The following is a 24203-nucleotide window of genomic DNA, read 5'->3' on the forward strand; positions in this document are numbered from 1 at the left end:
TGTGTCCGCCTACCTGTCTAGATTACGTCCCACCTCACAGTCCGTTGTCGGCTGTGATTGGCTGCAATTGGATCTGCATGTGCAGATACTGGATAAATGGATGAATGAGTTTAGTCTGCTCTGTCCTCCTTGGTTCCTGATGAAGACTTGACGGTTAACGTGGGAACCAGGGGGCTAAGTGGGTGTCACCGAGATCTCCGGTCTCCTCCCAGCAGTAGAAGTACTCAGTTTATATGCTTTGGATTGAGAGCAAAACACAGTATTTGTACTACACGGTTTGATCTTTATTCCAAGTACTTGTTGAGAAAAGGACCTTGTCAACATCTCACTCGGTTCTGGTGTGGAGCAGATGGACCTCGTACGCCTTCTCCTGGATGGAGGGTCCACCTGATGGTCTACAGGAAAATCACCTATTGTGGAACCATAGAATTCCGAGGGAAGTACTGCAGTACCTGAGGTCTGCAGGTAGTGGTTACTATCGTGTGTGTGTGTGTGTGTGTGTGTGTGTGTGTGTGTGTGTGTGTGTGTGTGTGTGTGTGTGTGTGAGTGGGCAAGTGCATATGCATGCTTGCATGTGTGTGTATACCCATACAGATGCATATCTGTTTGCGTGTGTGTGTGTGTGTGTGCATGGAGTATGTAGATGTTTACACCCGTGCACATGTAACTATTTGCATGCTTATGTGTGTGTGCAGCCATATCTGTTTGCATGCGTGTGTGCGTATGCATGCAAGTGCAGGCATTTTGCCCAAGTGTACACCTGTCTGTGTGTGTGTGTGTTTCTCCTGTTGTCGATCCCAGGTTCTCTGTTCGAAGAAAGGTTCTCTCTGAGAACCTCCAATGAAGGTGTCTCAGTCCAACAACTGTGTGGTCCTCAGAAGCAGCTGTAATGGTTGTGTGTGTGTGTGTGTGTCTGTGTGTGTGTGTGTGTGTGTGTGTCTAGGCTCCAGAAGAGCGTCAGGTGTTCGAACCCAGTCTGAGGGAACACTCTGTTCTAGAGGAACATGTCATGACTCTTGGGTGCACGCCGCTGGAATGAAGCCATCTGATGTTCTACAAGGAACAAAGTGAAGTTCTGCTGCTGTTTCCATGGAAACAGAATGGACCCCCAATACCGATCCAGCTGATTCTGTTGACACCAAATACAAGAACCTCAGAATCAGAAGGTCCTGAGATTTCCTGTGAGAATCAACCCCCCCTTATTCCTGGTGCTGCAGTAAAGATCCGGTTCTGGTTCTGGTCCTGGGGGGGTTCTAGAGGAGAGAAGAGGAGGGTCAGCAGGGACCTTCTGTCATGGTTTCTTTTATCCTGAAAGCTTTTCGTGGTTCCACTCGGGGTCCCTCCAGAACACAGGGATTTTTGTCAGAATTGTTGTCAGAACCAGTCGGTGTCGGAGGGATTGGACCGATGCTCTGAGGATGACCCCACGCAAAGCTAAGGCGCTACAGCGAATGCTACATGTTAGCATGCTTTGAATTTACAAGGAAGCAGAGGAACATCTCCACAGGTTCTGTGCTCCGTGTGGAATCTGGAGCGTAATCATCAGTTATTAACCGAAACAAAGGTTCTGACGGACGTGTGACCTCTCAGGGTTCCCGTCCAATCAGACGAGCCCGTGCAACGACATCATCTTACTCACCGGCATTCAGCGCAGTTTCTTGGTGACCGCCATCCCGATGAAGCCGATGGCGATGAAGATCACCAGGGCGAAGAATCCGGCGCCGAGCACCGTCCCTCTGCTCACCTGGCCTGGGGAACACAGAGGGCGGTCAGCTCCAGGGTGGAAGAACCCAGGAAGAACCCGAGCAGAGACCACAACTTGGGGAGCCGTCGCCTCTTCTGCAGTCTCGTCTTAGGGTTGAGATGGTCTCAACCCTTTGAGGGGACCACGGCCGCTCCAGGATCCTGACGGAGTTCGGGTCTCACCGAGGTTCTGGTGTTCTTACCTATCGAAGTGGCAGGAGCCCATTCCTCTTCTTCAGGTGTGACCTTCGGGCCAAGATGTAATTTGGGTTCTCCTGGAGCTGCATCTACGACCCCCGGGAAGTTCTCGTGAACGGGACCCTGGTCGTCCCCCGTTCTTCTGGTCTCAGAGCCTTCCGGGACATCTCTGGACTCGCTTTCTGAGTTGTTCTGGTTGTCACCCTGGCTCGGTTCCTTCACGGGAGGTTCTGGTGGAACGGTAGCTTCGGAAGTCGTGTTCCTGTCCGGATCTTCATCTGTGGACTCGGCCGGAGCAAACACGAGGACGGGATCATCCGGACCTGGTGTCTGAGCGGGTGATTCGGTCGTCTCCTCAGAGTTCCACCCCAGCAGTTCTCCTTCCTCGGTACTGTCCGCCTCCTCGTCGGGTTCCAGTGGAACGAGGACAGGAGGCTGCGTTCCTTCTGGAGGTTCTCCAGTTGGTGCTTCAGGAGAAACCGCCACAGCTGGTTCTACAGGGACCTGTGGTTCTTCTGGGACCGGCTCCTGTGGTGCTGTTTCTTCTCCTGCAGGTTCCACTTCATCCCCAACTTTGTTCTCCAGTGTTTCTTCTGTACTGGTGACGGGATCACTGGAACCAGGAGAAAGCTTCTCTTCATTTTCAACAATTGGTTCTGAATGTTCTTCATCTTCTTCTACATGGGTTGCAGGAATCTGGAGAGTCTCCTCTTTTTCCTCTGGTTCCTGTTCAGCTTCAACGGTGACACCTGGTTCTTCTGGGATGGACTCTTGTGGTCCTGTTTTATCTTCAGCAGGTTCCTCCGTGTCACCCGCTTCTTCTGCATCTTTGTCGGTAGGAAGGTCACCTTCAACGTTTTCAACCACTGGAGCAGCAGGATCTTCTTCTTCTAGAGTCCCCTCTGATGTTTCTAGCGTTTCTCCAGGTTCGTCTGGTTCCAGCTCCTGCTCAGCAGCTTCCACAGGCACAACTCCAGCAGGTTCTTCCGGGCTTGGTTCTGGTTCCTCCACAGCAGGTTCACCATGATTGGCCTCATTTGTCTCAGCATCTTCAGGAACAATGAGCACAGACTCGTCCTCCTCTGGTGCACCAGGAGCAGGTTCCTGAGGAGGTCCGGATTCATCTAAAGCATCATCATCATCATCATCTGCGGCTGCAGGTAAAGATGTTTCTGGAGTTGCAGCTTCTGCTTCCTCCTCTGAGGAACCGTGTACTTGGATGTCTTCGTCTTCAATGATCATCTCTGGATGTTCTGATTTCACTTCCTCCTCTGGACCTTCAGTGGAAAGGGAGATGATTGATTCTTCTCCAATGTGTTCATCTGACTTCTCTCTTGCAGGTTCCCCGGGTTCCTGTCCGCCATGTTCTACTGGATCATCTTCCTTGTTCTCAGGTGTGACAGCGAAGGTGTCAGATCCATCACCTCCATGAATCAGAACAGGAGGTTCTACCGTGTGTGGATCTTCTTCTGGAATCCCCTCTGGTTTTTCTTGTGTTTCTCCTGGTTCTTCTTGTTCCAGCTCCTGCTCAGCAGCTTCCACAGGAACAAATACAGCAGGTTCTCCTGGGCCTGGTTTTGGTTCTGGTTCTTCCACAGCAGGTTCAACATGATTGGCTTCATTTGTCTCAGCATCTTGAGGAACAATGAGCACAGACGTGTCCTCCTCCGGTGCACCAGGAGGAGATTCTTCAGGTCCGGAGTCAGCTTGGCGAGATGTTTCTTCTTCAGTATCCTCTGTTACTTTATTTCCCTCTGAGGTTAGATCTTCCGGTGCTTGGGAAGGACCAGAGGCAGGTTCTGTGGGTTGTTGCTTCTCAAACTCTCCTTGGGTCTCCGGCTCCGCAGCATCTTCTGTTGGAACCTCAGACACGGGTTCTGAGCCCACTGCTGCCGAATCATTGTCCTTCTCTGGAGCTGCTGAGGCTGGATCAGATGCTTCTACAAGATCTGGCTCGTGAGTTAACTCCTGGATCTCCGGCGGGGATGAAGCTTGTTCTGCTTCAGGGCTCGAAGTCACAGCCGGTTCCTCCAGGTGTCGCTGCTCCGGGGGTTTGTCAAGATCCGGTTCTTCTGCAGCAGCTGAGGTCCAGAGAGCCTCACCTGCAAGTGACAATCATGATTTAGCAGATGTTTCTAAGCAGCTGGGGAGCAAATCACAGAACCTAAGTTTCAAAACATCTGGAGTTTTTGGAAGATCTAGCTGGGAATTTTTACTGGAAGCTGAAACACATGAAGATTTGTAGAAGGTTCTTCAAAGCAGGCGTGTCCATCATTCATTCACTCATTCTCTCGCAGTCAGGAGGCGGAGCTTAACCTGGACAGGACGGGTGTCCGTCATATGGAGACATGCAGAGAAGCACATGGAGAACATGGAGACTCCACAGAGACCCCAGTAAATGTGACCCCCCTGTGACGACCCCCCTCGCGGCCCGGTTCTAAAGGGGGTTCCTACCCGTTGGTGCTGCGGCGTTGGGCCCGACGTCCAGGAGCAGCGTCAGCAGGAGGAGGCAGCAGAGTCTGGACATGATGTTCCGTCTCCGGCGTTCCGTCCGTGAGTGACGAGCAGACGTGTCCGTTTATGTTTCGCTTGAGGAAACCTGAGGAGGAGGGGGGGGGGGGCTCAGGTCTAAGTCCGGACTCCGAGCAGCACATTCCAGGTTAGCTCTGGAACCTCGTGTTCCCGCCTGGGTTCTCTCCGAGTTCTCCTTCCTGTCTGATCCCTCCATGTTTTCTGTCTTCCTCCCAAAGTCCAGTGATTGACAGCTGACCCATCCACGCCAAAGCTCTCTCCTTCAACTTAACTCCTCCAGTGTCCTTCAGCAGATGTTGGTGCAGCTGAAGATCCAGGTGTGAAGAAGGCTCAAACAGCACATCATTCCACAGTGAAGTTACCATATTTTATTTCTTTTTAAGTGCCATTCATGCAAATTAGGATCGGGGGGGGGGGATTTAGGAGGGGGGGGGGGTTGGTGGTATCGACGACTAATAACACTGGAGTTATTTTACAGCACTAAACAAATACAGAGTAGCTGTGTCACCTCATCGACAACAAAAGTAATAAACCGTGCAATAAACGAAGAGGGGGGGGGACCGAGGGGGGGGAGGGGGGGACAGGAAGTGACACAGAGGAAATAAAAATGAGGAGAAAGGAAACGGAACAAACCAAATATATTAAACACTGAACGCGGGGGTGGAGCCGCGGGCGGAGCCCCCCCCGGCCACCGCACCTCCGTCACATATATACAGTATAGATATGTACAGACGACCGCCCTCCGGAAAATAACAAAATACTCTATTCTTTTCCCTCTTCTCTCATTGGACAAGCCCCCCCCCACCCCCCCAAACCCCGGAACCCCCCTCGGAGGAGAGAGAGACAGACGGGGGGGGGGGTTGAAAAGACATTTATGTACAAGCACAAGGACACACCAGCACTGGGTAGAACAGCCCCCCCTCAGCAGTACTCGTCGGCAGGTCTCTCCCAAAACGTAACAAGGCCCCCCCCCCCCCCATAATGTCATGGTAATCTCTCTGGCAGGTTCATGTCAAGCGGTAGTAAAAACATAAGTGACTTTTGTAAAAGTAATTGACAAAAAAAAAAAAAAAAAAAAAAATCACACAAGCAAACAAATACACACACACACACACTCACACTCACACACACCAGGTATTAAAATGTTCAACTGTGATTGGGATCCAGTCATTGTCGTCACCTTTTTCCCTTTTAGCCTCCCTGCGTTGTAGGGGGCAGGGGGGGAGGGGGGTGTCGGGGGTCCGGGGTCAGGGGGTTCTACTGCGCTCTGCGCTGCACGTTCTCCGTCTTCACCGGGAAGAACCCACCACGACGTGTTCTGCGCTTACATGTGCCTGGCGGGTCGGCAAAGCTGCAGCCCTGGAAGTCGGCGCTGCTTCATGGAGGAGGTTCTGGAGGTCCGGGTCGACCCCTCCCCAGGGTACGACACGGCTGACGGAGTGGGCTAACAGAGAGCTGGGCTTCAGGTTCCAGAGATGGACCAGATCTGGACCTCAAAATGGTCTGTGTGAAACCGGGCTCCTGGTGGTTCAGACCAACACTCGGGAGACCTGGAACGTTCCTTTCTCACCCTCGCGAGACAGAGGGTATCGTGGGAGGGGGGGGGGGGGGGGGTTCAACTTTTGGGGGGTGATTGTCATCCACTGGAACCAAACTCCTGGTCCTCGACTCTCCGGTTCCCTCCGAGGACCAGCTCAACATTTAGGAGAACGTGCTCTCCGTGCTGTGGCCGGACCGGCTCTAGGCAGTGCGTCCACACTCAGGGGACCCTCGGGAGGTCCGGGCCGCCGGGAGCCCTGGAGGAACTTCTGCACGTCCTCCAAGCCAAGAAGCCGGGTTCCTGCAGAGAGGAGGCCCCGTCCAGCATCTGCTGGTAGTTCCCAACACGGCCACTAGGAGTCACCTGGTCCCAGTGCGGGTGGCTCCGTGGAGATGAAGAGCTGTGGAGGAGTGATGGACCCTCAGGACCAGGGAGGTGCTTTGCAGTGTAAAAACAAGGAAGATCCGGGTGCATCTTCTCTGACACCCGTCGCCCCTGGAGACGCCTCCCCCCGTCTCCCTCCTTCAACCATCACCTGCTCTTTGACCTCCAAGCTTCCATTTCTCTTGTGCTCATCGAGGGGTGCAGCATCAATCAGCACCACTCCAAAACAGACACACACTCTCTCTCTCTCTCTCACACACACACACACACACACACACACACACACTATGGGCTGTGCAAGGAGTCACTCAGGTATAACGGTGTACAAGCAGGATCACTATCCGTCACAACGAAACACGTCAGAAAGACAGACTCCGGAGCATCTCTTCAAGGTCTGGGGAAAGTCCTCCTCACCCTCTCTCCTCCACCATCTTCCATCCTATCATCAGTTAGCAAGCTTAGCTAACGCCTGGGTCTTCAGATCTTTACCCCCGCCCACCGCCCACCCCCTGGACCTGTAAACACACGCCGATGTGCAAAAGTAGATGCTTCCCCTTTCCCCTCGAAGCTGGCGCTAGCTTAGCTTTGCGGAGCCTCTGGAGCGGCTGAGACCTGAGAGCATGTTAGGAAAGTTGGAGATGGTTCTCCTGCTCCTCAGACCTGTGGTGGGGAGCACGAGGCCCGTAGGACGTCCTGGCCGAGTCACGCGGAGGTTCTGGTCCGCTGCGTCTGGGACTTTGTTGGACCGAACCAGATCTAACGACGGCGAGGTTCTCACCGCCAACATAAGACTGGGTCATGTGACCCGCCGCGTCACACACACACACACACACACACACACACACACACACACACCAGCGGTTATGGCCGGAAAGCCGATCAAATCCCGGGGACGGGTCGCCCGGCCACTCGCTCAAAGCCGATTGGTCGGCGTCATTTGATCAGCGGGTGTTCGCTCACCAGGATCTCGCCGCGGCGCCGAGATGACGGGATGGATTCCTAGCATGCTCTCGGGGGTCAGGCGCCCGGGTGGGCGGAGCCTGGAGTTCCAAGGTCTGCCAAGACCTGCACTCACGTACATCCGGTTTCCTGCCTGCCTCCATGTAAACACCCAGAAGACACGTAATAAACCCTCTGTGCTTCTATCAGGCGGCGTGGGGGCGGAGCCTCAGCCTCTGACCTAACGCCGCCGCCACCGGCTGGCCCTATTGGCTGGTCTTAGACCGCCAGGTGCCGTCAGGTCAGCGCTTGAAATGTGAAAGGTGAACAGACAGGGGAGAGAAGAAGAGTCATCTTTAGGTGCTCCGAGGCGGAGAATGACAGCCTGATCACATGGGTGGGCTACTTCCTGTCCCCCCTGAACCTCAGCCTGTAAACTTAAGGTTGGGTCTGCAGCGGGTGTGGCGTCCACATCCAGACCAGAAGAACCACAGGCTGAACATCTCGTCTAGTCACTCCACGGTCATGGAGAAGGGGGAGCTGAGGAACATGTGGTTTGGGTCATGTGTGTGTGCATGTGTGTGTGTGTGTGTGTTGAAGAGCACGTGGAGGATCCTGAAGCGTCCACTCAGAATGATTGTCTCCAGAGAAACCCTTTACAGGTGGGTCTTCGCTCTCCTTCTCCTGTGTCCAACTCACAGTGGCCTCCTCCTTCTCCTCCACCTCCTCCTCCTCCTCTTCCACCATCTCCTCCTCTTCCTCCACTCGCTCCCTTTTGTCTGTAAAATGAGAAGGTGTCTGGGAGGGCTAGACGATGGAGTCCCAGTCAAAGTCGTCCTGGATGTCATCGGCCTGCATGCGGTGCATCTGGAAGTTCCTGCTGGGGAGCATGTGCTGCTGGTTCATCTGAGCGTGGTGTCCTGCAGGAGACACACACACACACACACACACACACACATAGGCTGGTGAGTTAGTGCAAACGTGGCGTGCACGTACAGACTTGTGCCACGGTTGGCGGCCTCACCAGTCATGGTGGGTCCTGCGCTGCTCATGGGGGGCATGTGGGGGTATCCGGGGGGGCCCATCATGGACAGGCTCTGTCTGGAGTCCATGTAGAGGTTCCCTGGGGGCGGAGCCAACACAGGACAGCATTTGATTGGAGCGGAGTGTATGTGTATATGTGTGTGTGTGTGTGTGTCAGCTGGACAGAACCCTGGTTCTGGACCATGGTAAGGAACCACACCGCAGTCAGAGTCAAAGAACCCGGTGCGAGAGGCAGGTTCTGGCTGGTGCTGCAGACAAGGTCTCCATCCGGTTACCTGGTTCTAACAGAACCATCTGGAGAAGACTTCATCTAGGGGTGGGAGTGAGGGGAGCGGTGGTCTGGAGGAGATCCTAGACCCCTGGCCTGGGACCTGCTGCTGCTGCAGCAGCTGCTAGGACCGAGACTAATCCGAGGCATCCCCGCTGGTTTCCTTTCCAGCTGGATGAACCAAACGTTGAGCTCCAACATGACAGACTCCAGGAAGGAGTCATAAAACCTTTGAGAGCAAACAGTCGTCTCTATCTATGCACGGAGCTTCAGAAACCCCTCAAAGGTTCTCCTGTTCTACTGGCTGGGGGTCAGGAGGAGAAGTCAAACCTGTGGGCAGGTGCTGGCTGGGTTTGTTGGGGTGCATGGAGCCGTGGCAGACGGGGGGCTGCACCGCCCCCTGCTGCTGGATGACGCCGGTGCGGGCGAAGAACTGGTTGATGGAGGAGCAAAGGTCGGCGATCTGGGTGGGCTCCAGGGACCAGTTGTTCAGCTCCGCTTGCCTCATGCTTTCCCTCAGACCTGGGGGGGGGGGACAGGAAGAACAAGTCATTTCATGCAGAGATCTCTGACACCCGGAGGCCCCGCTGCCCGCGGTGGACCGCCGAGACGCTTTGGCGGACCTCATCGTCGCCTCCACATTGGCCTCAAACACGTCTCACATATGCATGGACGTCACTACGTCGGTCCTCCATCCCGCTAGCTGTGGGATCCTGCAGGCGCCTGGACCTGAAGGACATCACCACGTGGAAGGCCTAAGCTTACGTCGGAGATGGTATTTGCTGAAGAGCTGATAAGAGTTTATGTATATCTACGTGGGATTGTGGGGCCAGATAAAGAAGTGTGATGAGAGGAGGAGGGTGAGGGAGAAGAAGGTTCCAGGAACGTCTGGGGAACCAGACACATTTGGCTTAGCTTCCGATAAATAGATCCTGTGTGCTGCTAACGTTCTCTGAGAGAGTTATTTAGTGAGTTTAGCTTCACGCTGAAGAAAACATAAGGCGAAACAAGTGAAACATCCAACAAGCACCAGAGGTCTACAGATTGGTGCCGGGGGAAGGAGGTCTACAGGTGTGTGTGTGTGTGTGTGTGTGTGTGTGTGTGTGTGTGTGTGGTCGCGGCATCCGAGGCGCACCTTGAAAGGGGGAAAGGTCCACGTCGGCCCAGTTGTAGCTGCTGGCGATGCGGCAGCTCTCCTTCAGTGCGTCCAGGTTGGGGTACCAGTCCGACAGCAGGCCTGCAAAGGAGAGGAAGCCACCTGAGACTCAGCGGGACCCGGAGGCGGAGGAGCTGCGGGCGGAGGTCCGCCGCTGTCCTCCGAGCCGGTGGATTCTCCAGCGGGACCAACACCGCGCAGTACCGACGGGCCTCCATTAGGGGGAGCCGGCGGCCTCTGAATAGCGGCTGCGGCCCTGCTTTGTTCTCCCAGCTCGGACCACAATGGGTCCCTCCGACCGGAACCGCGCTAAACAAACTCCGCCGCTCGATCGGCCGACGGTCTGAGGCGGGGGCTGGCGTGGGGGTGAGGTGTGTGGGGGGGGGGGGGGGGTCTTACCCGTGTTGCAGGCCATCTGTTGCTGGGTGGGATGGGGCTGGTGAGAGAGGCTGGGGTGCTGCTGCCCGGGGTGCTGGGCGGGGTGCGCCGGATGCTGGCTGTGGGGTGGGTGCTGCCCGTGCTGGGAGTGCGCGGCGTGCTGGGGGTGCTGTTGGTGCTGTTGGTGCTGGTTGTGCTGGTTGTGGGGGCCGGCGTGCTGCGGGAGGTGCTGTGCGTGGGGCGAGCCGTGGCCGGGGTGGACCTGGGCAGGGTGGGACAGGGGCACCTGGCCGCTGGCGCCGGAGTGGCTGTTGGGGTGGCTGTTAGCTTGGTTGTTGGACAGGCTGTTCTGGGTGCTGATGGTGCTGCTGGGGGAGTGCTGATAGGAGCAGGAGGTGTGGGTCTGCTGGGAGGAATCCGACGGCATTCCCATCAGACCTGGAAGACAGGAACGCACACACACACACACACACACACACACACACACACACACACACACACACACACACACATACGCAGGTTAATCTGAGAACAGGGGCCGACTCGGTCGTCTCGACGTCAGGAGTTATCTTGTTTCTGAAGGCAGGGGTGGGGCAGTGGCGTGGAGGAGCTTCTCGGAGGAGGTCCCCGTCAACGCCATTGGCAGATCTGAACTGAAAACTGATGACTATGACGACACCCTTCCAGAGAATCAGGAGAAAATGGGGAAATGAAAGGCAGCAGGCGTGGGCGGGTTCTCCTGGTGGACCGGCGAGAGAAATGTCTTCAGAGCCGTGCACGCTGAACCTCAAGGACGTGGATCTTCTCACCGCTCCCCGCACACTCTGGGTCCGGCTGCCATTTTGTTGGATCGGCGAGTGACTCAGCGCGTCTCCGAGGTTACCCCCCCCCCCCTCCACGGCCCCCCAGCCCGGAGTCATCTTCGGAGGTCCTGAGAGGACCCGTCCTTCACGGTGAACCGATCCCTCCCCCTCCGCCCCCTCCATAATGGACAGGCAGCCCCCGCTGCAGGGGTGACAAAGGTGTATCTGTTATCGGTGCGTAAGCCCGTTGTCCGACCGGGGAAATACAGAAAGCAATTAACGCAGCGGGGGAAAAATAATGGCAGCTCATTAGCTTTTATCAGAGGCCCCGGCGAGCTCGGCGTCTGCGGCGGCCGGCGGCTGACGGCGGGGGCGGAGCCTCCCAGCTCCAGGAACCCCACTTCACAAGCGTCTGCGCTCAGCCGATGGAGAGATTTGATTTGTCTGCCATGTTTAAGAAACACAAAAGGCGACAACTTTCAGCCGATGGATGAGATGAAAGGAGGAGTTCCTGGAGAACATCAGCGTGGAGAGCACCGGATGGCGGGAAGTAGGTCGCGACGTTCTTTGTTTATCAGGCAATCAGATCGCTAGCAGAACGGCACCGGGTTCTACGGGGACTCACGGCCTGGTTGGAACGCTCCATCTCCCACCGTGGATCTCCATCACACAGACCTCCATTTGAACACCAAAGATCCAAACACCACAGATCTGCTGAGGACATCGTTCTGAGGCGGAACGCGACCCACGCCGGGAACCTTCTGGAACACGACAGAACGCAGGTTCCATCGAACGATACGTTCCTCTGATGCTCCTGTCCCATCCTAGATGTTGAAGACCATCTCTTATTTTCACGTCCCCTCCAGAGCAGAACATCAAACACCTCCTCGTTCTTCTGTCCAACGGGCCGAATCCTGAAGCGGCTGTGAGAGAAAAACACGCTCCGCCTTCCTCGCCGTCTGAGAGACGAGGAGCCTCCCTGCTTCTGTGAAAACCCACGACCAGGCAGGACCTCCAGACGCCTGTGTCTGATCTGAGGCGTCTGGAGGAGAAGCAGCTGTGATGTGGAACTGACACAACAGGAGAAATCATTCCAGGCCAAGAGGAGCGGAGACGTTACGGAGAGATTCTCCTCCAGGGTTCACGTCCACGAAGCTACGAAGAAGGACTTCCGCTCTTCATGTTGGGTTAAGAGCCAAGGCAGCCAGGAACAGACCTCCACGGTGTGTGTGTGTGTGTGTGTGTGTGTGTGTGTGTGTGTGTGTATTGGCGGCCTCACCTTGTTGGCTGAAGGACTGCTCAAAGACAGACTTGTAAAGGCTGCGGAAGGAGGCACTGAGATCTTCGAACTCCGAGAAGAGGAGCTGCTTGTCCCGGTCGGGCATGCTGTACTGGGACTGGGGGGGCTGCTGGAGGTTCATGGGCTGGGACACGGGCTCCGGGTGGCTGGTCACCTGGAGACAGAGGGGACGGCGCATAATAGCAACATTCAGAGGCAGTTTAACGACAGGAGACGCGGAAGCTCGCGGCCTGTCGGCCGGTGGGCGGCCATCTTTGTTTGTGTCTGACAGCTGTCAGTCATCCGGCACTCCCACGAGCGATTCCAGCCATGCGGCTGCACGGGTCGGTGCCGCCGCGCTCACGGCAGCGTTAAAGAACCCAAAAATGCACTTCAAATAAATAAATCAATCAGGAGGCCTCCGACCCGTCAGCAGCGATTTTATCCTAGGATGGCACGCTCCGGTGGGATTTGCCGGCCGACAAGACTCATTACAGGCTGGGCGCCAGCTCTGGGAGCGGGATCTGACCCCTGACCCCGCGGGCCAGGCCGCAGCCTCTGATTGGAGCAGGATCCGCCTCCTGACCCCCGCGGGCTGGAGCGCGGAGTCCGGTCGGGCCGCCCCGCTGCTTTCCGGGCTGGACCCACGGCTGCCAGGGAAAAATGAAGCCCGGCCGCTCGGGCTGCCAGCGAGCCCGGCCGTCAGGCGGGCCGATCGATGCCGGCGCCTGAAGCCGGGAGCTGGGATGCGGGAGGACGGCACCAAAGAGAGGTCCTCTCTGGTGGGAGGACATCAGAAGAGGAGCTTCTGTCTGTCTGGCTTCCAGGAGCGTGCGCATCTCTGCTTTTCCCTTAAACCCGGTCCTGGTGCTAAGGCTCGGTCTATTGCCGCCTGCAGCGTTCTCCTCTGAACAGAACCTCCTGGGGCCTCGAGATCAGATGATCCGGGACGCCGGTATCTGCTGCTCTTTCATCGGTATTCATTTAGCGGCTGCAGCTGCCCCGTGGCTTGGAACGCGGAGATAAAATAGAATCCATCGTCGGGCCTCGGCTTGGAGAGCGGCTGAGAAAACACTTTACGCCGCTTTAACGCAGACGTCGGAGCCGCTGGAGAGGGTGGAGGAGGACTCCCAGATGAAGTCACAGCAGAGCTCGGGCGCCAGGAGGCCGGCGAGTCCAAGAACATCCACGTTACTCCCTTTCCTGGATCCGGAGGAGGAGGTCCCGCTGCCGGAAACCTCACTGGCACCTGATCTTACGACCCCTCCCAAAGGAAACAGGGGTCGTTCAGGAGGTTACCTCACCTCCCTGGTTCAAACGACCAGAAGTCCACGGAGAAGAATCTAGAACACGGCCCAGCATGTCTTTAGACGCTGAAGAAAATGCACGGTCCTCAGAAAATCTTCAGATCCAGACAGACGACGATGGGAGCTGGACTCTCCGGACCCGAGGAGGGGAACCCCCTGGCTGGAGATGGACATGGGTGCGGACCCAGGAGCTCCACGCTGTGCAGGTCAAACAGTTCAGCCTGGTGATGGTTTTTCTTCCCGAGAAATAATAAGAAAAACAAAACAACCCGGATCCTCGCCTTCACTAATCTGCTTCCTAGGATTCACACATTTTCTTCTCAATGGACTGTGAGACAATGCTTTGGAATCCACCTGCTCCACCAGGAGCCCGGTTCCTCATCCCTAAGAGGCCCCATGAGGCCCTTGAAGGGGGGGCTAGACCTGCTCCCCATGCTAAAGTCCTTGTAGCTGAAGCTCCCAGAGGTTTAGCTCCTACTCCTGTGATTGTCCTCTGTGTCTTGTGGATGAGCTCGGTTCTCCTTCACGTCTTCCTGGACCTCAGCTCCTTGCGATGGGGTTGGTTTGTAAGGAGCCATGTTTACCGCGGAGCCGGGGGTTGTGGGTAATGTCGGCTCTTACCGGGGTGTAGCTGTGCACGCTGCCCACGCTGTTCAGATTGACGGAGGCCAGGCTCTGATCGGACAGGCTGTTGTTAAGGCTGCTTCTTGGACTGTCGCTCCCCTCCTGGTCGGTGTTGTACAACGCCACCTGGAACACACACATTAATAATCATCTGTTCATGCTGATGGAGTAGCACGTCAGACTGTCTCCGTGGTGACGGGCAGGAAAGGTCAGACTGGTCCAAAGTCAAAACAGATAGTTCGGCGTGCGAGCCCACGTCTGAGTGTGTGTGCGTTTGTGTGTGTGTGTACTGGATGTAGTAACACATAACACAGCCATACTTTTATGCACGGTTGAGAGGCTGCGTGGGAATTAAGACGGGGCGTTAGCTGCCCCCCGACCCCCAACCCACCGTCACTGAGGGGTTCTTGTGGGACGTGTGAAGGGGTTTGGAGATCGGCACTAAAGGTCACACAGACCGGCGACGTCAACCGCGTCCGCTCGCCGAGCGCCGCTGCGTTTGGGGCGGCGAACAAAGGCTCGCAGTGCAGCTGAGACGCTGACCTTTCCGCGCTGCAGTGAAACTAGCCAAAGCACTTCAGGATGACAACCTTAATTATCGTCTAACAACGTCTGCCCCCACCCCGTTCCCTGCCCATCCTTCCAAAATAAAGTGCATTGTCAGACAATTAAAAGATCCAAAGAATGGATTTAATGACGCCGGGGGGAGAACGAGGACGATTCTCACGTGGCGTTGGAATGGCGGGCGGCCCGGTATGCTGACACTGGGGAGTGTGTGTGTGTGTCGGCGCCGGGCCGAGGGGACACGGCAGCTTCAGCCCGTCACCGTGACGGGAACAGAGCGTGCTCTGTGCTGGGCACAATGAGCCGGCGGCGGCCACGGCCCTGGGGCAGGCGTCCCGGCCGACCCTGCCAGCCGCGGCAACCAGACTGAGGCCTCTTGTGTTTTTTTTTTTTTTTTGTCCGGCGGCTGCTCGAAAACCATCGGACCACAATCGGGCGAGGGGAACCCGGCCATCCACCCCGACCCCGACCTACATCCCGGTTCCGGTACAGTCCGACACCCGGTCATTCCAACATGGGGGTTAAAAACAAAATAGGAACCAAATGCTAATTCCAGGCAACACAATTCAAGGAAGGGGGGCAGAGCAGCTCATTAGGCAACTTCAGCCCCCCCCCCCCCCCCCCCCGGTGAGGGCTCAGCTCTGGTCTTCATTAGCATGGAGGGGAACTGAATGAGCGTGAGGGCTGAAGAACAACAACAGAATCAGTCTTAGGATGCTAATCAAAGGCGGCCCGCCGCACAAATATAAATGCTATGTGTAATGAAGTCATAAAACGGGTTTTAAGCCCCCCCGACACACACACACACACACACCTCCACCCCCCACCAACTATTTTTAACTCTGCTCACCCATAAAGTGTGATTATTTCAAAACCTCACGGCTCTGCGGTTAACGCAGACCCCAGAGACCCTGCCCCCCCACCTCCCGCACGGGCCCTGCAACCGAGACACGCGCCACCACACAAAAAACACACAACACCCCCACTCGTGCACATGAAAGCATGCGCGGGAGATATAGCGCGCACGCACACACACGTGTGGCTTAGAGCACACAAAGGTAGCGCACGCACACGGAAGCGTGCTCCTACAAGCTGCAACCGCTCCCCTGTAAACACGGCGCGGTGTTAGCTAGCAGACGAGTCACGGTTCTATTCTTAGCCCTGAATTAAGGAGCGGGAGAAGAGGGAAAAAAAGCCAGAGGTGTCTCTTCCAAGGGGCCCTAATCTGGAGCGGGAGACTGGGATCAGGAAGACCAAAGCGGGGTCGGCCCAGGTGCCTCTGCCGGTGCGGAGAACAGACAAAGACACGGGACTTTTCATTAGAAAACCGACCTCCAACTCCCTCCTCTCATCAGCGCACGTCAGAGCCGGAGCTTCTTTTTTTTTTTTTTTTTTTTTTTTAATCGCATTCCCACTAATGTTTAGGGCCCCCTCAGAGCTGGAGAGGAAGTGTGTGTGTGTGAGACAATCTGAGGAATGTCCGACGGCAGAGAGGAGCGATTCTCTCCGGCAGGGCCGCCGTGATTGGCCCCGCGCAGAAGGCGGGAACACGGCGGCGAGGGACTGGAATAGAAAGGCGAGCGAGGGAATTCCTGTGGCTTGGCACGGCGCAGCCGGGGGGGAGGAGGGGCCTGTCGCATGTTTACAGTGTAAAACGGCGAGAAACAAGCTCCCTCTGAGGGGCCGCCGCTCACATTTGTTTTCAGCCCCAGTTGGTCCGGCCTCCTCTTCCTCACCCAGGCTCTGGGGGGGGGGTTTGGAACCTCAGCTCCGCCTCCGTGCTCACAGCCTCCTCCTCGCCGCCGCCGCCGCCGTCTGGCCCGTTGCTAACGAGTGTATATGTTGACTCCAGGTATGCCGGGGCAGGGATCCAGACCCGCTGATGGAAACCGGCGCTCCGGCTTGTCTGGGAAGAAGAGGAAGGGGCGGATCTTCGCGTGGCCTCCATTACGGCCTTCACCTATACAAGCGGGGCGTTTACCAGCCCGGCCTCCGAGGCTGGAACGGCACGGAGGCCTGTTCGCATTCAGTAACGCTGGCAGCAAATGAATAAGCGACTCTTGTAGGCTTTTTAAAAGTACTCCTGAGAGCCGCCCCCCCGGGGGGCCCACAGGATGAGAGCTTAAGGTTAAAAAGCCTATTTAAATTTCAGAGTGAGCGGCGCACTCACAGCTACCAGCGACTCGTCCCCGCAGCTTTACTCTCTGATGGACCGCTGTTTCCGAGCTTTTAAACCTTATTTAAGAATTTAAAAAAAAGAAAACAAAAGGGGGGAGGGGGAGACCAGACGGAACGGGCGGCGAGGGGGCAGGGCGGTCACCTGCCGCACCGTCAGGTGGCGGCGCCGCCCCGCCCAGACCCGCCGCTGGGCTCAGGTCGCAAAGCGTAAATGTGGGCATGTTGTTGCCGTGGTAAAGGTAAGAAGAGCCCGTCGGTGGAGAGGAGGGAGGTGGTGCACTGCAGAGAGAGGTGTATTTTGGTGTGGGCTGCGCCGCAGAGAAGCTCTAGGCACATGAGCGTGCACCGGTGTGTGTGTGTGTGTGTGTGTGTGTGTGTTTGTATCTCCCCTCCACCAGAGTGCTCCTCTCTCGCTCTCTCTGTGGGGAGGAGAGCTGTAGGTGGTTGTGGAAGTGGGCGGGGTCAGGGTGCAGCCGCGTAGCCAGGTGTTTGATGAAGCCGGAGGCTGGATGGTTGGCTGGAGTACCTTGTTAGTCACAGTGTTGATTGCCAGCGTTGGAGAGGCACTTCCAGAGATCATACACTCCATCCCTAAAGACTCAGACTCTAGGCTGTACGGTGTGGAGGCCTGTGAGGGGTGGGCAGACAAAAATCCAACATTATCCAATTATCAAACACACGAGGTCCCACGGCAGGAAACCCCCCCCCCCCCCCCCCCCCCGCTTAGATTGTCAGGTACACACATCCATCGGCAGGACAATCCCCTGGAGACACACGCTTTTATTTAGGTCACATTTGAACTGTTGGTTTCTCGCTTTTTGAGGAGACTCAGACAGCCCTCATCCCCAAACCTCACCTCACACACACACACAATGTCGTAGCCTCCACTGCTGCGTACAGATAACTCCGCCATGCCCCCCCCTTGCTGCTTACTGTAAGAGGATTGGCTGCCAACAATACCATTTTTAATTCATGATAAACATAAATGAGATTTCGCAAACTCTCCCTCTCAGTGTGTCTGAGGCTCTTAATGGAGTGCCTCGCAGGCAGACGGGAAGGATGAGGGGGGGGGTCTGCCTTCCTTTGTGTCCTGCCTACAGGAACACCACCTGGGAGCGTGCTAGCAGAGCGACCAGCTAAAGACATCCTCATGTTCCTTTAACATCCAGCCTCTTGTTTTATAAAAAAAAAAAAAAAAAAAGCAGGGATTATCGTGGGAACGCTGAGGACTGCACCCACAGGTTCACGCCACGCCGGCCTGTGTGCACGACCGAGACGTCGGCTACGTGTTTGCATCCACAGATTAGCGGAATCCTACCCTCCCGGTAGCCCCCGGTCTGCCACAATGTGGGGGTGGGGTGGGGTGGGGTGGGGTGGATGCCCCCAGGGCCAGATCAATCTGAGCTGCTCACTAAAAACTGCGCGGCTGAACGTGAGGCCGGACACAACTTATCCATAATTAAAGCTCAAGAGCCGCTGCTCCGAGCAGCCGCTGCTCCGAGCGGGTTTGTGTTTATTGATGTTTGTTAAATAAATAAATAAATAAATAGATAAATAAATGAGAACGCTTCAGCGCGTAATGTATGTAATATGTGTAGTTTATTAATGAGGAGCCCCGTCTTCAGGACAGCACGGAGGAGCGGCGAGAGGAGGCCGTTACGTAAAGTCTGGATATATATGGAGGAGGAGGAGGGGCGCAGGGGCGGACGCTCCAGTAGGATGTTAAACTAAGGGCCGATGAGAAGGCCACGTCGGGCGTGGGCGACTTACCCGCTCTCCGGACCGCGGCCTCTTCTTCGGCCGCGTCGGCAAGGCGTCCTCCTTGGGGTTGGTGTCGATGGCCCAGTAGGAGCCCTGCGGACAGAGGACAGCCGTCAGCCGAGGACCGGACCGCTAGCTCGGCCCGAGCCGGAGGGCCCGCTTCTCTTCCGGGGTTAATCGGGGGGAGCGCCGGGGCCGGGGCCGGGGCCGGGGCCGGCTCCGGGGCGGCAGCGGCCCGCTCTGCAGCCGAGCTGCAGTATTTATCTTTGCATTCAGCCCCGTTTAATTTATTTTTCCGACGGCGCTCCCGCTCGGCGCCGGCAGCCGGGAAGAGCACAGCTGTTAAAAATGAAATTTTTACCCCCGAGGCCCGGCAACTTCTCCACGTAGTTTTAATATTTCATATGACCCCCGATAACATATCAATTGTCAGGAGGAAGGGAGATCAGGACCTTTAAAATTACTTCCCGAGCAGAAAGAATAATTGATATTTCCATAAGAAATTCTCTCGGCTGAGCTCTATCTCCTCTATCTCTACAATAACAGCCGCATACATAATAACCCGCTCTTGTTGGAGCAAGGAAATCTGCTGTGTTCTCTGCGCACACACCCCGGCGCTGCTATTGTTGAAATGAAAAGACGGGCTGGCCTATATTCGTCGGGGACGGGGGGGTTAAAACGATAAGTTTTAATATGTGCGCGGCTCCGGGGTCAATTAAAATGTTCCTCTGAGGAGAGGAAGGGGAAAAAAAAAACTAAAAAAAAACTAAAAACTCGGGGCATAATCAAGCGCAGATGAAAACCCCTCATATTGATGGGCGACGGAGAAGATGCAGGAGCCTCATTACCCATCCCCTGATCTTCTACCGGGGGGCCTGCAGCGAGGTGGGGTGGTCCCGGGTTAAACGCCGGACAGCAGGTGTAAACGTCACCTTCTTTTAATTAGAGAAGGAAGTCATTTGCCCCCCCCACCCTCCCTCGGGAGAGACAGCAGCAAAAAAAAAAAAGGAGGAAAAATAAAGAAGCCATTAAATTATTCACAAATACATGGCGAGGGAAGGAGCGCCTGTGGAGTCTGGAGCTGCATCTGAGCAGAACCACCAGGGTTCTGCAGGAAACAGCCCCCCCCCCCAAAAGCCTGGTAATACTGGCTTTCCACATGACAATGACGCAGCTCCTTTGCATACATCAATACGAATTACATCATCCGCTTCCTCCTTTGTGTGTAAATATAGGAAGGACAAACACGACTGGTCGGCCTGTTACGCGGCGGCCAATTAGAAGGTGGATTATTAACAACGGCCTTCGCAGCCGGCGTTCCTACCTCCGAGGTACGACGAGCGCGTATCCGCGCAAAGCCGACTGTCATCTCGCTCAACATCTCCGGCGAGTAGAGCGAGAGACAGACGGGGAGCGACGACGCTCCGCTATCTCGCCCAGCCAGCGGTTTTCATATTCCTGCCACATTACAATATTGATGCAAAATATCAAGAACGGCTAGCGCCTCTTTGAAGTTGTCTTCGGGGGTGGGGGGGGGATAGAGTGAGGAAAATTCCAAATTAAACATTAAGGATGCGAGCATGTTGGCCATGCATTTGGAATGGGATCCATACAGCAATAGATTATTTTGTATTTAGTGGAGCAGCTCCCAGGAGTGTCAATATCAGAGGATTACAGCAAAACATGAAATTAGCATTCAGTCCCCATCCTCTACACAGCTAGGCGTAGCTCTTCATGCATATGTCAGTGTGTGTGTGTTTGTGTGTGCGCGCGTGTGTGTGTGTGTGTGTGTATGTGTAATTATTTGTGTGATTCCCTAAGCATATGTAGCATATGCTCTGACAGAGCTGGGATGGAAATCTAGGTTAGGCTACATATGGCTGGGCCCGAGCGCGGCGATATACTAAATATAGGCCCGCGGGCGGCTCCTTCCTGGACGACTCAGGTGGGTGTCACCCGAGATTTTCCCCCCTTTTCTAAAAAAAAAAAAAAAAAAAAGAAAAAAAAAAAAGGGGCCGCAGAAGCAACCGACGGCGGTCCTGCTGAGATTCAAAATGTCAAATTAGCATGTTGGACAACTGAGCATCCTGGAACAAGAGCCGAGAGCGGGGAGCACGTTGGGTCAGGTCTTCTTCTGGGAATAATCAGGGGGGAGATTTGAGGAGTTCTACCTCCAGTCAGGAGGGGAAGCGACCCGACCGCTGCCCTGTCACGGCTCCGTCCCCGAGCATCTCCTCACATGTGAAATGCTGTGTGGGTGCGGGAGCTTCATAATAGATTGCAGGCATGCCGTGCATTTCCAGCCTGACAGGGACCTGGCAGCCAATCAGAGGTAACATTCTTTTACGGCGGGGCGCCGGCACCGAGCGCTAACTAGGAGCCCGACGTGTTCGCTGATTTCTATTTGTTTTTCCCGTAACGGCGTTCGTCGGCAGGGTCTCACCTTTCCCGGGTCGTCTTTGGAGCGAGGCACTTTGAGGAAACACTTGTTCAATGACAGATTGTGCCGTATTGAGTTCTGTGGGGCGAAAACAGAGACAGGAGAGGGTTAATGTCAGCAGGACGGAGGACACGGGCCGGGCTTGGTCGGGTCTACGAACCAGGCCCGCAACCGCTCGCGTGGAGGCGTCCTTTCCGAGTCGGACACCACCGCCACCGCCATCGCCTCGTGGCGTCTTTCATCGGTGTCCCACAAAGCGCTCGCTAAACATATCAGATTCCACGGCTGAAAATAGGCGGCAGGAGGAATCCCGCCCCGGAGCCGGGGCCCAATATTAATTAATGCTCCGCCGGGCCCCGCGGGGCAGCAAATACATTATGCAGATCCTCCTGAAAGTTAACTCGTTACCAGCTCCTCCACGGCGGTGAAGAGGGAGGTTCATCCAGCCGCCTCGCCGGTGGGGGGGGGGAGCTGAAGTAGCCACGAGGGCTCCAGAGTGGCTACTCCAGGCCCCAGTTAACTGGCTGTGGCCGCAGGCCCGCGGGCGGCTGGAGTCCGGCCAGCCGGAGAACCGGTGGACGCGCACGTTCCTCCACTCCAGCCCCGTGGAGAGCTACTGACAGATGGCGGCGATTAAAAGGTGTAGGGTTCTGCGCTGGGGAAGAAGAGCGAGAGACCCCCCCCCCAGGGGAGCTGCCTTTTCAACACAGACCATTATACTGGGGGGGGGGGGGGGCAGCAGGATCCAGGCGGCGCTCCCCACCTGGAGATCCAGAGGATCCTGGTGTGGTGGGGGAGTTGTGGGAAAAAAAAATCCGTAATTAAAGAATAAAAACAAAACCGTCCGATGGGATTCGCTTTTAGAGGTTGGAATCCTCGCTAGCACCGGGATCGACTCAAGAACCTGCAGGTCCAGGTTGGGAAATCATACTATGCATGTCAGACCCCCCTCAGATGTCCGCTACAGTGGATTGAGAAGGTCCTCCTCTGCACTGGGACGACAACAACTTCAGACTCTGGTCAGCTGACAGGAAACCAACAGAGTCGAGGCTCCTCTGTCCCTGCACCTGCTTCCTGGACCCGTGGTTGCCACCAAAGTCAGGGCAGACCTGAATGCTCTGGAGGTCAGGGCCCATACTCAGGACAGAAGAGACAGAAGCATCCTGAGAGACTCTTCGTGCCCCCACAGTTGTCCCGTATAACTAGATGGTATCTTCTGAAGATCTTCGGGCTCTGGATGAGGTTTCAACCAAACCTTTTTTTGTGGAAATCAACCCTCAGCAGACACAAATGGCAGAAAATTAAAAGGTCTGGAGACAGAAAACAAGGCTCAGATTCTCTGCAGGCTCCTCCTCAGCCACACACGAGGCCTTCAAGGGCGGGACGAAAAACTGACATCTTAGTATTATGTCAAACTCATCCCAGAGCTGTGGAGCGGAGAACCTCTCAGACCACGCCGTCCTTCGGTCGTCGGCATCCACGACCCTCGGTGTGGTCTGAGAGTCGTCCAGCTACGAGCTGCTACGTTCCTTCCAGAAGGATCTGAGAAGTCACAAAGCTCCATCACGCATCTGAAAGCCGTTAGTGGAGACGGAGCGTCGCCAGGACCTCGCCGGGACGTCTCGGCGCCGCAGTCGCACATTAATCGAATTAACGGGGTTTCAAAAATCTTCCGGTTGCCAAAAAGAACGTGATGGCATCCGCCAAGCAGGGGCCGTCCTTCCCACTGACCCACCATCCTCACCTCTGCCCACCTACCAGCCTTCCTTCCATCCTCACCTGTGATCTTCTTGCCTTCCAAACCCTCCACCAACTATCCTTCTATCCTTCCTTCCTATCTACCTACCTAGCATCCAAACAACTTGTGACCTACCTTCCTTCCAAACCTCTCACCTACCTACCAACCTTCCTTCCTACCATCTTAACATGGGATCCACCCTCCTTACAAACCTTTCAACTTCCAACCAACCATCCTTCTATCCTTCCTTCCTATCTACCTACCTTCCTACTTACCTCCCAACCCACCTACCTACCTTCCTGCCTTCCTTCCTTCCAATCATCTGAACAACCTGTGACCTACCTTTCTTCCTACCTTCCTACCAACCCAACAACAACTGTCCTTCCAAACCTTTCACCTTCCAACCAACCACTCTTCCTCCCTGCCTTCCTTCCTTCCTGCTAGCCTAACATGTGACCTATCGTTCTTCCAAACCCTTCACTCTCCAACCAACCACTCTTCCTCCCTGCCTTCCTTCCTTCCACCCAACCATCTGAACAACCTGTGACCGACCTTTCTTGCTACCTACCTAACGACTGGTGACCTACCTACCTTCCAAACCTTTCACCTTTCTACCAACCCGCCTTCTTTCCTTCCTACCATCTGAACAACTTGTGACCTACCTACCAAACCACCTACCATCTTCTCTCCATCCTGTACCCGTTGACATTTCAGCGGGTGGAATCCACTGTCCGGCACTGGTGTGATGTTCTCCCTGCTGCCAGACCATCAGAATACTATCCAACCGGTCTTAGTCCTCATTCTGCCTGCGGTTCTGATCACCTGAACACACTGGAGCTCCTCTCTTCCAGGTTGTAGCTGAGCTGAGCCATCGCGTGGGCTTCGCCCTTCTAGCTTGGTGGCCTCAGCTCTGCGGCACGTGACGGTGCACGGTAGCGGGAGACCAGCAGATACGTGGAGGGGTGCGGTGCACGCTGAACAATGTCACACACACACTTAAGTGCTTAGCACTGCTACTCAGCGGGGCGAGCCCTTGAGTGCCGGGCGGACGGAGTCGCGGCTGCGTCCATTAAGGGCCTTCTGTCGGAGCTAAATCATTGATACGGTCAAATAGCTCCGTTCTGCTACATCAGAAGTTTATTTTTTAATGAACCCTGCCTCCTTCCCTGTCGCAGCGGCCCGACTGGCCCTGCCAGCCCTTCCCTCCGCCAGGGCTCCATTGTTCCACGCTACGTTCTCTAAAGTGAGACTAGCAGGCTGCGTGTCGTCCCAAGCAGCGGAGAGGAACCAGAAGAAAGAAGGGGGTTCCATCTGCTGCAGGAGGAGG

General features: G+C 55.6%; 2 protein-coding genes across 3 annotated transcripts in view; both read right to left on the reverse strand.

Annotated features, from left to right (window-relative positions):
* Positions 1-262: 262 nt before the first annotated feature.
* On the reverse strand, positions 263-4689 carry LOC147232633 (uncharacterized). The gene is made up of 4 exons (XM_086149599.1): positions 4396-4689; positions 1947-4043; positions 1640-1749; positions 263-1253 (listed from the first exon to the last, which is right to left on the reverse strand). Exons 1-3 carry the CDS (start codon positions 4466-4468, stop codon positions 1646-1648), a joined length of 2274 nt encoding a protein of 757 aa, XP_086005725.1. The 5' UTR covers positions 4469-4689; the 3' UTR covers positions 263-1253; positions 1640-1645.
* Positions 4690-4828: 139 nt separating this feature from the next.
* The window catches only part of foxj3 (forkhead box J3), a 60471-nt gene continuing 41096 nt past the window's right edge, over positions 4829-24203 (reverse strand). For both annotated transcript variants that reach the window (XM_086149601.1, XM_086149600.1), the window contains exons 3-12: positions 21142-21216; positions 18708-18791; positions 17464-17565; positions 14193-14321; positions 12265-12439; positions 10204-10620; positions 9784-9885; positions 8979-9170; positions 8361-8459; positions 4829-8256 (exon numbers count right to left, since the gene is read on the reverse strand). In XM_086149601.1, the coding sequence (XP_086005727.1) occupies positions 8144-8256; positions 8361-8459; positions 8979-9170; positions 9784-9885; positions 10204-10620; positions 12265-12439; positions 14193-14321; positions 17464-17565; positions 18708-18791; positions 21142-21216 (1488 nt within the window). In that variant the 3' untranslated portion in view covers positions 4829-8143. The remainder of the gene's footprint in view (positions 8257-8360; positions 8460-8978; positions 9171-9783; positions 9886-10203; positions 10621-12264; positions 12440-14192; positions 14322-17463; positions 17566-18707; positions 18792-21141; positions 21217-24203) is intronic.

The sequence above is a fragment of the Fistularia commersonii genome, chromosome 7 (assembly GCF_037954325.1).
Source record: "Fistularia commersonii isolate RoL2024-O1a breed Wild chromosome 7, RoL_Fcom_v1.0, whole genome shotgun sequence".
Lineage (NCBI taxonomy): Eukaryota > Metazoa > Chordata > Actinopteri > Syngnathiformes > Fistulariidae > Fistularia > Fistularia commersonii.

Bases quoted from the DNA above. Each gene is read 5' to 3' on its own strand.
- LOC147232633 (XM_086149599.1), bottom strand. From the start codon at position 4,468: ATGTCCAGACTCTGCTGCCTCCTCCTGCTGACGCTGCTCCTGGACGTC. The intron at 4,044-4,395 runs GTAGGAACCCCC...TGTCACTTGCAG, and splicing joins CAACGCCGCAGCACCAACGG to GTGAGGCTCTCTGGACCTCA. The intron at 1,750-1,946 runs GTAAGAACACCA...TGTGTTCCCCAG, and splicing joins GGCTCCTGCCACTTCGATAG to GCCAGGTGAGCAGAGGGACG.